At 45.2% G+C, this 12,133-nt stretch overlaps 1 protein-coding gene across 5 annotated transcripts in view; it reads left to right on the top strand.

Moving 5' to 3' along the window:
- Positions 1-12,133, top strand: part of LOC121538976 (lysine-specific histone demethylase 1A) — a 41,737-nt gene that overhangs the window by 6,357 nt on the left and 23,247 nt on the right. For all 5 annotated transcript variants that reach the window (XM_041847137.2, XM_041847135.2, XM_041847136.2 and 2 more), the window contains 8 exons: positions 71-152; positions 3,180-3,274; positions 4,570-4,587; positions 4,979-5,121; positions 5,567-5,657; positions 5,796-5,930; positions 7,726-7,799; positions 8,288-8,399. In XM_041847137.2, the coding sequence (XP_041703071.1) occupies positions 71-152; positions 3,180-3,274; positions 4,570-4,587; positions 4,979-5,121; positions 5,567-5,657; positions 5,796-5,930; positions 7,726-7,799; positions 8,288-8,399 (750 nt within the window). The remainder of the gene's footprint in view (positions 1-70; positions 153-3,179; positions 3,275-4,569; positions 4,588-4,978; positions 5,122-5,566; positions 5,658-5,795; positions 5,931-7,725; positions 7,800-8,287; positions 8,400-12,133) is intronic.

The following is a 12,133-nucleotide window of genomic DNA, read 5'->3' as shown; positions in this document are numbered from 1 at the left end:
AGCCTGGTGTAACAGCTAAAGGTTTTCCTCTTCACTGTGGTAGTTGTGTGATATGGTTGTCTCCTCTCAGGACCGCGTTGGGGGGAGAGTGGCCACGTTCCGGAAGGGCAACTACGTGGCTGATCTGGGGGCCATGGTGGTGACGGGACTGGGTAAGGATTAGGGTTGTGAAATTCTGTTAACTCTCCCAAAAATACCAGGTTTTCTGGAAATCCAGATGGGAAGATCCCCGGAATCAGTGGGGAATAAGCATGAAATCCAGGAATCCTCCAACTGGGATTTTTAGAAAACCGGTGAAATTTTACAGAATTTTGCATTCTAGTAAGGATGAACCAGAGACATGCAAACATTTTATAGACACAAACTATTACATACATGTACAGGTGTGGATGTAGATGATTGAAAGTCACGTTGAACAGTCATTTCCAGTTGGCCGCAAATTCCTCTCACCTATTATCAAGGAACAATTTACTTTGAATGATCTATTGACTAATACCTCTACTGTGAATTCGTCAGTGTTCCTGCTATGACAGCTTCTCACCAGCAGAGGGTGGTGTTGACCTTTTCAATGTAGTCTCATCAAATGTAGGCTGAATGAAAAGGATTGGACAGGCAAAACAATACTTGTTCACCACTTTTCTCCTATAAAAACTACTATTGGATAGAACGATGAGATTCCACAGATGTGTTTCAAAAGATACCAAGTTTGGTCATATTCAGCTTGTTGTGCGATCATAATATATTTTACATTACATTTTAGTCATTTAGCAGACGCTCTTATTTTCATACTACTCGTCTATTCAGAGTATTTTACATTAGTCATTTACAGTGCCTTGCAAAAGTATTCATCCCTCTTGGCGTTTTCCTATTTTGTTGCATTACAACCTGTAATTTAAATGGATTTTTATTTGGATTTCATGTAATGGACATACACAAAATAGTCCAAATTGGTGAAGTGAAATGAAAAGACATAACTTCTTTCAAACAATTCAAAAAAATAAATAACGGAAAAGTGGTGCGTGCATATGTATTCACCCCCTTTGCTATGAAGCCCCTAAATAAGATCTGGTGCAACCAATTACCTTCAGAAGTCACATAATTAGTTAAATAAAGTCCACCTGTGTGCAATCTAAGTGTCACATGATCTCAGTATATATATATGTATGTATATATGTGTGTGTGTATGTATGTGTGTATATATATATATATATATTATTATTTATATATATTATTATTTATATATATATATACACACATACATACACATATATATGTATACAGTGAGGGGAAAAAGTATTTAATCCCCTGCTGATTCTGCACGTCTGCCCACCGACAAAGACACGATCAGTCCACAATTTCAATGGGAGGTTTATTTGAACAGTGAGAGACAGAACAACAAAAAACTCCAGAAAAACGCATGTCAAAAATGCTATAAATTGATTTGCATTTCAAATGAGGGAAATAAGTATTTGACCCCTCTGCAAAACATGATTTAGTACTTGGTGGCAAAACCCTTGTTGGCAATCACAGAGGTCAGACGTTTCTTGTAGTTTGCACCAGGTTTGCACACATCTCAGGAGGGATTTTTTTGTCCAACTCCTCTTTGCAGATCTTCTCCAAGTCATTAAGGTTTTGAGGCTGACGTTTGGCAACTCGAGCCTTCTGCTCCCTCCACAGATCTTCTATGGGATTAAGGTCTGGAGACTGGCTAGGCCACTCCAGGACCTTAATGTGCTTCTTCTTGAGCCACTCCTTTGTTGCCTTGGCCGTGTGTTTTGGGTCATTGTCATGCTGGAATACCCATCCACGACCCATTTTCAATGCCCTGGCTGAGGGAAGGAGGTTCTCACCCAAGATTTGACGGTACATGGCCCCGTCCATCGTCCCTTTGATGCGGTGAAGTTGTCCTGTCCCCTTAGCAGAAAAACACCCTCAAAGCATAATGTTTCCACCTCCATGTTTGACGGTGGGGATGGTGTTCTTGGGGTCATAGGCAGCATTCCTCCTCCTCCAAACACGGCGAGTTGAGTTGATGCCAAAGAGCTCGATTTTGGTCTCATCTGACCACAACACTTTCACCCAGTTCTCCTCTGAATCATTCAGATGTTCATTGGCAAACTTCAGACGGGCCTGTATATGTGCTTTCTTGAGCAGGGGGGACCTTGCGGGCACTGCAGGATTTCAGTCCTTCACGGCGTAGTGTGTTACCAATTGTTTTCTTGGTGACTATGGTCCCAGCTGCCTTGAGATCATTGACAAGATCCTCCCGTGTAGTTCTGGGCTGATTCCTCACTGTTCTCATGATCATTGCAACTCCACGAGGTGAGATCTTGCATGGAGCCCCAGGCCGATGGAGATTGACAGTTCTTTTGTGTTTCTTCCATTTGCGAATAATCACACCAACTGTTGTCAACTTCTCACCAAGCTGCTTGGCGATGGTCTTGTAGCCCATTCCAGCCTTGTGTTGGTCTACAATCTTGTCCCTGACATCCTTGGAGAGCTCTTTGGTCTTGGCCATGGTGGAGAGTTTGGAATCTGATTGATTGATTGCTTCTAAGAGTGCTCCTAATCTCAGCTCGTTACCTGTATAAAAGACACCTGTGAGGCAGAAATCTTTCTGATTGAGAGGGGGTGAAATACTTATTTCCCTCATTAAAATGCAAATCAATTTATAAAATTTTTGACATGCGTTTTTCTGGATTTTGTTGTTGTTATCTGTCTCTCACTGTTCAAATAAACCTACCATTAAAATTATAGACTGATCATTTCTTTGTCAGTGGGCAAACGTACAAAATCAGTAGGGGATCAAATACTTTTTTCCCTCACTGTATCATGTGTACTTACATTGCTAATCTTTGGAAAATATACTCCAGAAAACACCAACTGTAGCTTTCTGGTGTGTCCACTTTGAGTGTTCAGACGCTATTTTTCACTGACCCCAGGCCTAAAACGTTAAGCTTAGCACAGCAGTTCTCTGAGCCTGATGCCGAAGTAAGCAAAAAGAGAAAAGCGAGGGAGGATGAAAGTGAAAAGACCTCCAAAGTTATACGCAATAGTCATCATCAAGTGAACTGCCAGGCTAGTAATCAATGACATTCCTTGTAGTTGTAATATAGGCTATGTGATGGTTCTATGGTTGTGTAGGCCTATATCCTGATGTTCTATCTGGTGTGTTCTAGGAGGGAATCCCATGGCAGTGGTCAGTAAGCAGGTCAACATGGAGCTGGCCAAGATTAAACAGAAGTGCCCTCTGTACGAAGCCAACGGTCAAGCTGTGAGTGCTGCATCGCTAACTATTTGGTTAACTTACTTTGCGTTATGAGGTTTAGGCTGCAGTTGAGTGAAATGCCTGCATGTAGATAGAACATTATAAGAAAATGAATTGTCATATTAGGCCTACATTGGCGTGTTGGTGTCTCGTGCAAGCATGCTCGATTTCAGCAGTTGAAATGTCTGCTCACCCCAAACGCAACTTTCTACCATTGTAACCTACTATTGTATACATCACTATTTGGTTCTCGTTCCCCCATGTTAACTTGCTCCATTTGTTATTTACCTCCTGTGCTGAACCACTATGTGCTGTGTTAGCAGGGCCCTTCACTTTGTCCGCAGGGTGGATTCATTTAGCCGCTTATCAGGGTGGATTCATTTAGCTGCTTAGCAGGGTGGATTCATTTAGCTGCTTAGCAGGGTGGATTCAGTTAGCCGCTTAGCAGGGTGGATTCATTTAGCCGCTTAGCAGGGTGGATTCATTTAGCTGCTTAGCAGGGTGGATTCAGTTAGCCGCTTAGCAGGGTGGATTCAGTTAGCCGCTTAGTAGGGTGGATTCAGTTAGCCGCTTAGCAGGGTGGATTCAGTTAGCCGCTTAGCAGGGTGGATTCAGTTAGCCGCTTAGCAGGGTGGATTCAGTTAGCCGCTTAGCAGGGTGGATTCAGTTAGCCGCTTAGTAGGGTGGATTCAGTTAGCCGCTTAGTAGGGTGGATTCAGTTAGCCGCTTAGCAGGGTGGATTTAGTTGGCCGCTTAGCAGGGTGGATTCAGTTAGCCGCTTAGCAGGGTGGATTCAGTTAGCCGCTTAGCCTAGCATCATCCAACAGCTCAGCCCTCTCCGGGTTGAGACCGGACTCTCCAAATGTAATACTGTTCGACTGGAAATAAACAGCAGTGTCCTTTGAACTATTATTTTCTCCCCCCTCTCTATCAAGCAGCAGTAGGATGTTTGGGGTTATTTTCAGGCCAGGGTTGTATTCATTATGGCAAAACATTTTGCAATGGAAAATGGAAATGAGCCTTTTTCTTATTAGACAAGTTGAGGTAGTCCCTCACTGTTTCAGTCCATTTTCTTCCAGTTGGTGCCTAATGAATATGACCCATTTCACAGAGGTGGTAGTCAGGCATAAGGCAGCCGGTCGCGCCCCACTCCACGTGCAACTGAGTGTCATTTTCAAGTGTATGTAAATCTGTTCAATGTTAAGTTTGTGTTTGTTTATCTAATTTGTTATTTATTTGACCCCCGGCCTCAATCCCTCCTGCGTTCATCTCCTGGTTCATCTCCTGGCTGACTGCTAAAGGGCGAACGATGCACAAGTGTATGTATTGTTTTGGGATTGTGGTACTACATGATAACATTGTTCACCTATTGTTCATATTAATGTCAAATCAGCTGTCAGTTTCCAATGAAGCAACTGTGTAGTAGACCGTAATAGAACTGGGTCTGTTCTTGAGTGTCTGTCTATGGTTCAGTTGGCTGTAGTATGTTTGTAGTCAGTCATTTTTTCCCCTTCCGAATCGATACCTTAATGGTAAACAATACCTCCTAGGTCAGCTTCTCTTTATAGAGAAAATAAGGATTGCTTTCTAAATTGGACCGCCCTCCCTGCTAACTTCATGTTCATGATTGACGTCAAATTGTTAGTATCAAATGCTGTAATCCTATGGTTGATTCTTAACACGTCATTGTATTACTGACTGCTCCCCCAGGTGCCCAAGGAGAAGGATGAGATGGTGGAGCAGGAGTTTAACCGTCTGCTGGAGGCCACCTCCTACCTCAGCCACCAGCTGGACTTCAACTTCCTTAACAACAAGCCTGTGTCTCTGGGACAGGCCCTGGAGGTGGTCATCCAGTAAGTGTTTGGCCCTTTGGCCAGGTAATCTCAGTTAACCCAGAACAATCTAGTGTAATTTGGTCAGCCGTGTGATTTAGTTCTGGGTCCATCCATACGTGTTAGAAATTGGGAGTTCCCCTTCAGTTGAAGTGTTTAAGCACCGCTTTCACCCAATCCTGATATGCCCAAATAATCAGTGTGGAAAACCCAAACACCAGAACTACTGCTGCTTATCCTACGCATTCCATCCCGTCGCGACAGATTCTTCGATTTACGTGCTGAATCTGTCCACTAGAGATTAACGGCCAAGCAACTTGTACAAATTCTGTGACAGTGGTTGTGTGTTGTTTTTCATAAAAAAAGTATCCCTCTTTCTCATTGGCACATATAATCACTGATGTGTTCTTTTGTCTGGTAACGTCCAATAGACTGAGGTGTTCTTTTGTCTGGTAATGTCCAATAGGTTGCAGGAGAAACATGTGAAAGATGAGCAGATAGAGCACTGGAAGAAGATCGTCAAGACCCAAGAGGATCTCAAGGAGCTGTTGAACAAGGTGACCATGAGATCCACTGTATCTCAGAGGTCAAAAGAACGACGAGTAGCTTGCGTGTAGATTTACTCTGTCCCTCCTTTTAATCTGTTTTCTCCTCCTTTGTATATCTACCTTTCTCGCTTTCCCTCATTTCGTCAGATGGTGGGTACCAAGGAGAGGGTGAAAGAGCTGTATCAGCAGCACAAGGAGGCCAGCGAGGTCAAGCCCCCCAGAGACATCACCGCCGAGTTCCTGGTCAAGAGCAAGCACCGCGACCTGACTGCACTCTGCAAGGTGAGACCACAAGTCAACCACTCACGTTCTCGGTCACACCACCCTACTGTAGAGGCAGAGAGGAAGGATAGATGGAGGTATGGATAAAACTAGATTATGGGATGATTGATGATGTTGGTTTTTGGAGTGGATAGGAACAAAATGGAATTGAAATCCTCATCACCTCAATTGACTTGTTCCGTACAAATGGCTTCAAGCTGCAAGCAGTTAATGCCACATTACTTTGATTACTTTCCTGTTTGCTTAGTTGTTTTTCCAAAACAAACTAATTCCATTCCTGTGAGGTGTGGTACTTTCTCCAGACTCTCACACTGTGTGGATAAGCCATAAATCTAACAGCTGGAGTTGTTAGCAGGAGCAATCACCTATTTCTAGCCTCCAGACACAATTTGATTCAATTAAAGGCGTTCTCAATGTATGTGTTTTGAATCGCATCAATTTTAAGCCACTTTCGTGCGATTATCAGAATATGTTTTCTGTGGACAGGGACTCCCAATAGCAGCTTGACTAGCAGAATGGCCTGCAGCTATAGTAAAGGCCTAGTCTGTATACCTCTCGCTGTTGATTTACTTTCCATGAAGACATTCCATTGTAATTGTTGTGGTTGTTAGTCTCTCCTCCATTCAAGTATTTTCTTGATTTGAGTAAACTAATTTGCAAGGGGAAATATAGAGACTAATGACTATAGCCTACTGTCTGTCACACTATGGCTTCGTTAACACCGGCAGCCTAATTCAGATCGTTGGCCTGTGTCTCTGGGACAGGCCCTGGAGATGGTCATCCAGTAAGTGTTTGGCCCTTTGGCATTGTAATCTCAATCTGTTTTTCATTTTTAAAAAGTATCCCTCTTTCTCAATGGCACATATAATCACTGATGTGTTCTTTTGTCTGGTAACGTCCAATAGACTGAGGTGTTCTAATTCAGCCTAATTCAGATCGTTTGCCCAAAAGACTAATTAGTGGAAAAATAATCAAGAGTTGGGCTGCCTGTTTTTAACGCAGCCTAAGAGCTTTACCAGAAATAATGTTAGCATAGCAAATGGATAGATTGGATTTGGGCCATTAAGACAAGGACAAAGAAGTGTACTTGATACCTAACTTTCACTTAAGTCCAATTTTCACTCAGCCTCCCATTGACATCAACGCACGACTTAAGTGAGAATTCGACTTAAATAGAATTTTAGGATTTGCCCCATAGAGACAAAAAATGCTATAAGTCGTGACAATGGTATTAGCTCTAAGCAAAGCCGACCGTTTCAGCAGCATGTGTTTGACTGGTCTAATGCCTTGCCTGGTGTGTATAATTTTTTTGCGCAGATAAAGCTTCACCTCAGAAGTGTATTTTCAGGAGGCAAGCGTAAACACAGCTGCTGTCTGAACTTGTCGTCTTTCGGTCGACTGCCTCCTGAAAAAGCAACTTCTAAGGCGTGACTCAGGCAGGTCTGTCTGGTTGGAAATGGTGTACACACACCACACAGAGTGTGTTTGATACACATACAGGCTAGGTCAGGGTCGGGGAAGCCTTGGTCCGAACGCTGTGGGGTTTTAGTTGGACATATTTGTTAGGCCGTGGCTGCAGGGGTAGGTGGTGAAACTGTGGGAAATCTGGATAGGGTGAGTCAGCCCATTAAACTGACTAAGCTGCTGTCCTTCCTACTTGACTTAGAACCTCTTTGGGGGGTGTGCAGCGCAGTACATACATGCCCCTGTTTCCCTTACTATCACTTAGTGTCCAGTACACACACCTCTGTATGTCCCACAGTGCTTATACCTTGCTGTCCCCTGTCTCCTGTAGGAGTATGATGAGCTGGTGGAGTTGCAGGTCAAACTGGAGGAGAAGCTCCAGGAACTGGAGGCCAACCCACCCAGGTAACACTTTAACCCCTCAACTCCACCGTAAAGGCCTGTTGTGGTCCTGTTCTTTAAGCGTGGGCGTGCTGTAGCCTGGGGGCTAGTCTGTTTCTGCTCTCTTGCCAGCTCTATATGGAATTGTCATGCCAATGTTTGGCTTTACAATGACAATGGAGTAGGCTAAAGTACAGACAGGTCTGGGACCAGGCCACAGGCAGGTCTGGGACCAGGCCACAGGCAGGTCTGGGACCAGGCCACAGGCAGGTCTGGGACCAGGCCACAGGCAGGTCTGGGACCAGGCCACAGGCAGGTCTGGGACCAGGCCACAGGCAGGTCTGGGACCAGGCCACAGGCAGGTCTGGGACCAGACCCAGGCCACAGGCAGGTCTGGGACCAGACCCAGGCCACAGGCAGGTCTGGGACCAGGCCACAGGCAGGTCTGGGACCAGGCTAGATGCTCGCATCCATCCGTTCTTTTTTTTAACCCTCTGATAATCTCTCTACAGTGACGTGTACCTGTCGTCCCGGGACAGACAGATCCTCGACTGGCACTTTGCCAACCTGGAGTTCGCCAACGCCACACCCCTCTCCACCCTCTCGCTCAAGCACTGGGACCAGGTATACTCCCACTCACTCATTAAAGTTTGACTCAGCGAAATGAGTTGCATGCATGAAGTAAAATCTGGTCAATTCTGGCAACGGCTAAGAGCGTTGGCGCGCGAGGCTAAACTTGTCAACTGTTTTGCACCAGTAGATACCAGGTTGTAGCATCGTCAGGACAGAGAAGCTACGTCTGGTAAGGCAGGGGTGTGTGTCTATTTGTCAATAACAGCTGGTGCGCGATGTCTAATATTAAAGAAGTCTCGAGTATTGCTCGCCTGAGGTAGAGTACCTTATGATAAGCTGTAGTCCAGACTATCTACCAAGAGAGTTCTCATCTATATTATTTGTAGCCATCTATTTACCACCACAAACCGATGCTGGCACTAAGACCACACTCAATGAGCTGTATAAGGCCATAAGCTACAGGACTGTTTTACTAGCACAGGCTGGAATATGTTCCGGGATTCATCCAATGGCATTGAGGAGTATACCACCTCAGTCATCGGCTTCATCAATAAGTGCATCGACGACGTCGTCCCCACAGTGACCGTACGTACATATCCCAACCAGAAGCCATGGATTACAGGCAACATCCGCATCGAGCTAAATGCTAGAGCTGCCGCTTTCAAGGAGCGGGACACTAATCCGGACGCTTATAAGAAATCCCGCTAAGCTCTCAGACGAACCATTAAACAGGCAAAGCGTCAATACAGGGGCCAGACGGATTACCAGGATGTGTACTTAAAGCATGCGCCTTCACTGACATTTTCAACCTCTCCCTGACCGAGTCTGTAATACCTACATGTTTCAAGCAGACCACCATAGTCCCTGTGCCCAAGGAAGCGAAGGTAACCTGCCTAAATTATTACCGCCCCGTAGCACTGACGTCGGTAGCCATGAAGTGCTTTGAAAGGCTGGTCATGGCTCACATCAACAGCATCATCCCGGATACCCTAGACTCACTCCAATTCGCATATCGCCACAACAGATCCACAAATGAAGCAATCGCACTCCACACTGCCCTTTCCCACCTGGACAAAAGGAACACCTATGTGAGAATGCTGTTTATTGACTACAGCTCAGCGTTCAACACCATAGTGCCCACAAAGCTCATCACTAAGCTAAGGACCTTGGGACTAAACACCTCCCTCTGCAACTGGATCCTGGACTTCCTGATGGGCCGCCCCCAGGTGGTAAGGGTAGGCAACAACATGTCTGCCAGGCTGATCCTCAACACTGGGGCCCCTCAGGGGTGCGTGCTTAGTCCCCTCCTGTACTCTGTTCACCCACGACTGCGTGGCCAAACACGACTCCAGCACCATAATTTAGTTTTCTTACGTGACGACACAACAGTGGTAGGCCTGATCACCGACAACGATGAGACAGCCCATAGGGAGGAGGTCAGAGACCTGGCAGTGTGGTGCCAGGACAACACCCTCTCCCTCAATGTGAGCAAGACAAAGGGAGATGATCGTGGACTACAGGAAAAGGCAGGCCGAACAGGCCCCCGTTAACATTGACGGGGCTGTAGTGGAGCGGGTCAAGAGTTTCAAGTTCCTTGGTGTCCACATCACCAACAAACTATCATGGTCCAAACACACCAAGACAGTTGTGAAGAGGGCACGACAACACCTTTTCCCCCTCAGGAGACTGAAAATATTTGCGATTGGTCCCCAGGTCCTCAAAAGGTTATACAGCTGCACCATTGAGAGCATCCTGACCGGTTGCATCACCGCCTGGTATGGCAACTGCTCGGCATCTGACCGTAAGGCGCTACAGAGGGTAGTGCTTACGGCCCAGTACATCACTGGGGCCAAGCTTCCTGCCATCCAGGACCTATATACTAAGCGGTGTCAGAGGAAGGCCAAAAAATTGTCAAAGACTCCAGTCAGCCAAGTCATAGACTGTTCTCTCTGCTACCGCACGGCAAGCGGTACCGGTGTGCCAAGTCTAGGACCAAAAGGCTCCTTAACAGCTTCTACCCCCAAGCCATAAGACTGCTGAACAATTAATCAAATGGCCACCCTGACTATTTACATTATTATTTGTTAAATATTTCTTAACTCTTTCTTGGAACTGCATTGTTGGTTAAGGGCTTGTAAGTAAGCATTTCACAGTAAGGTCTACACCTGTTGTATTCGGCACATGTGACAAAAGTTTGATTTGATTTGAAGCACAGATACTCTGTGTGACTGTGTGAGAATCACGCGCATCTCATTATCTACGGTGCTGCTCGTTGCAACGTCATCTCGCTGAGTCTACCTTTTTAAGATTTCTTCTTGCAGTGCATGGGGCTTGCCTTTCCACTAAACCAAACTGTCTTGTCCTGGCACTTCTCTCTCCTAGTATGCACATCCACACTAGATCAGATTTCACCCACCAGAAGAGAGGATGACATCAGTATGCACTTACTAGAAACTGCTATTAGACACCAGGTCCAGTTTAATCTAGGCCATTCAAACCACCAGGCTATAGTCTCCATAAACCACACATAACCAACATTGAGTCTGTTCTAATGTTTTCTAGTCCCTGTAAACCACACAATCCACATTCTGAGCCTTTGACAAATGTAGTGATGTGTTGTGCTGTTTTCTCTCCCCTAGTCCCTGTAAACCATATATAACCCTCTCTCCCTTAGTCCCTGTAAACCATATATAACCCTCTCTCCCTTAGTCTCTGTAAACCATATATAACCCTCTCTCCCTTAGTCCCTGTAAACCATATATAACCCTCTCTCCCTTAGTCCCTATAAACCATATATAACCCTCTCTCCCTTAGTCCCTGTAAACCATATATAACCCTCTCTCCCTTAGTCCCTGTAAACCATATATAACCCTCTCTCCCTTAGTCCATGTAAACCATATATAACCCTCTCTCCCTTAGTCCCTGTAAACCATATATAACCCTCTCTCCCTTAGTCCCTGTAAACCATATATAACCCTCTCTCCCTTAGTCCCTGTAAACCATATATAACCCTCTCTCCCTTAGTCCCTGTAAACCATATATAACCCTCTCTCCCTTATTTAGTCAGCCACCAATTGTGCAAGTTCTCCCACTTAAAAAGATGAGAGAGGCCTGTAATTTTCATCATAGGTACACGTCAACTATGACAGACAAATTGAGAAAACAAAATCCAGAAAATCACATTGTAGGATTTTTTATGAATTTATTTGCAAATTATGGTGGAAAATAAGTATTTGGTCACCTACAAACAAGCAAGATTTCTGGCTCTCACAGACCTGTAACTTCTTCTTTAAGAGGCTCCTCTGTCCTCCACTCGTTATCTGTATTAATGGCACCTGTTTGAACTTGTTATCAGTATAAAAGACACCTGTCCACAACCTCAAACAGTCACACTCCAAACTCCACTATGGCCAAGACCAAAGAGCTGTCAAAGGACACCAGAAACAAAATTGTAGACCTGCACCAGGCTGGGAAGACTGAATCTGCAATAGGTAAGCAGCTTGGTTTGAAGAAATCAACTGTGGGAGCAATTATTAGGAAATGGAAGACATACAAGACCACTGATAATCTCCCTCGATCTGGGGTTCCACACAAGATCTCACCCCGTGGGGTCAAAATGATCACAAGAACGGTGAGCAAAAATCCCAGAACCACACGGGGGGACCTAGTGAATGACCTGCAGAGAGCTGGGACCAAAGTAACAAAGCCTACCATCAGTAACACACTATGCCGCCAGGGACTCAAATCCTGCAGTGCCAGACGTGTCCCCCTGCTTAAGCCAGTAC

This window comes from Coregonus clupeaformis, unplaced genomic scaffold (genome assembly GCF_020615455.1).
Source record: "Coregonus clupeaformis isolate EN_2021a unplaced genomic scaffold, ASM2061545v1 scaf0007, whole genome shotgun sequence".
NCBI lineage: Eukaryota > Metazoa > Chordata > Actinopteri > Salmoniformes > Salmonidae > Coregonus > Coregonus clupeaformis.
The sequence above is the reverse complement of the archived record's forward strand: the minus strand, read 5'-3'. Positions and strand labels throughout refer to the sequence as shown.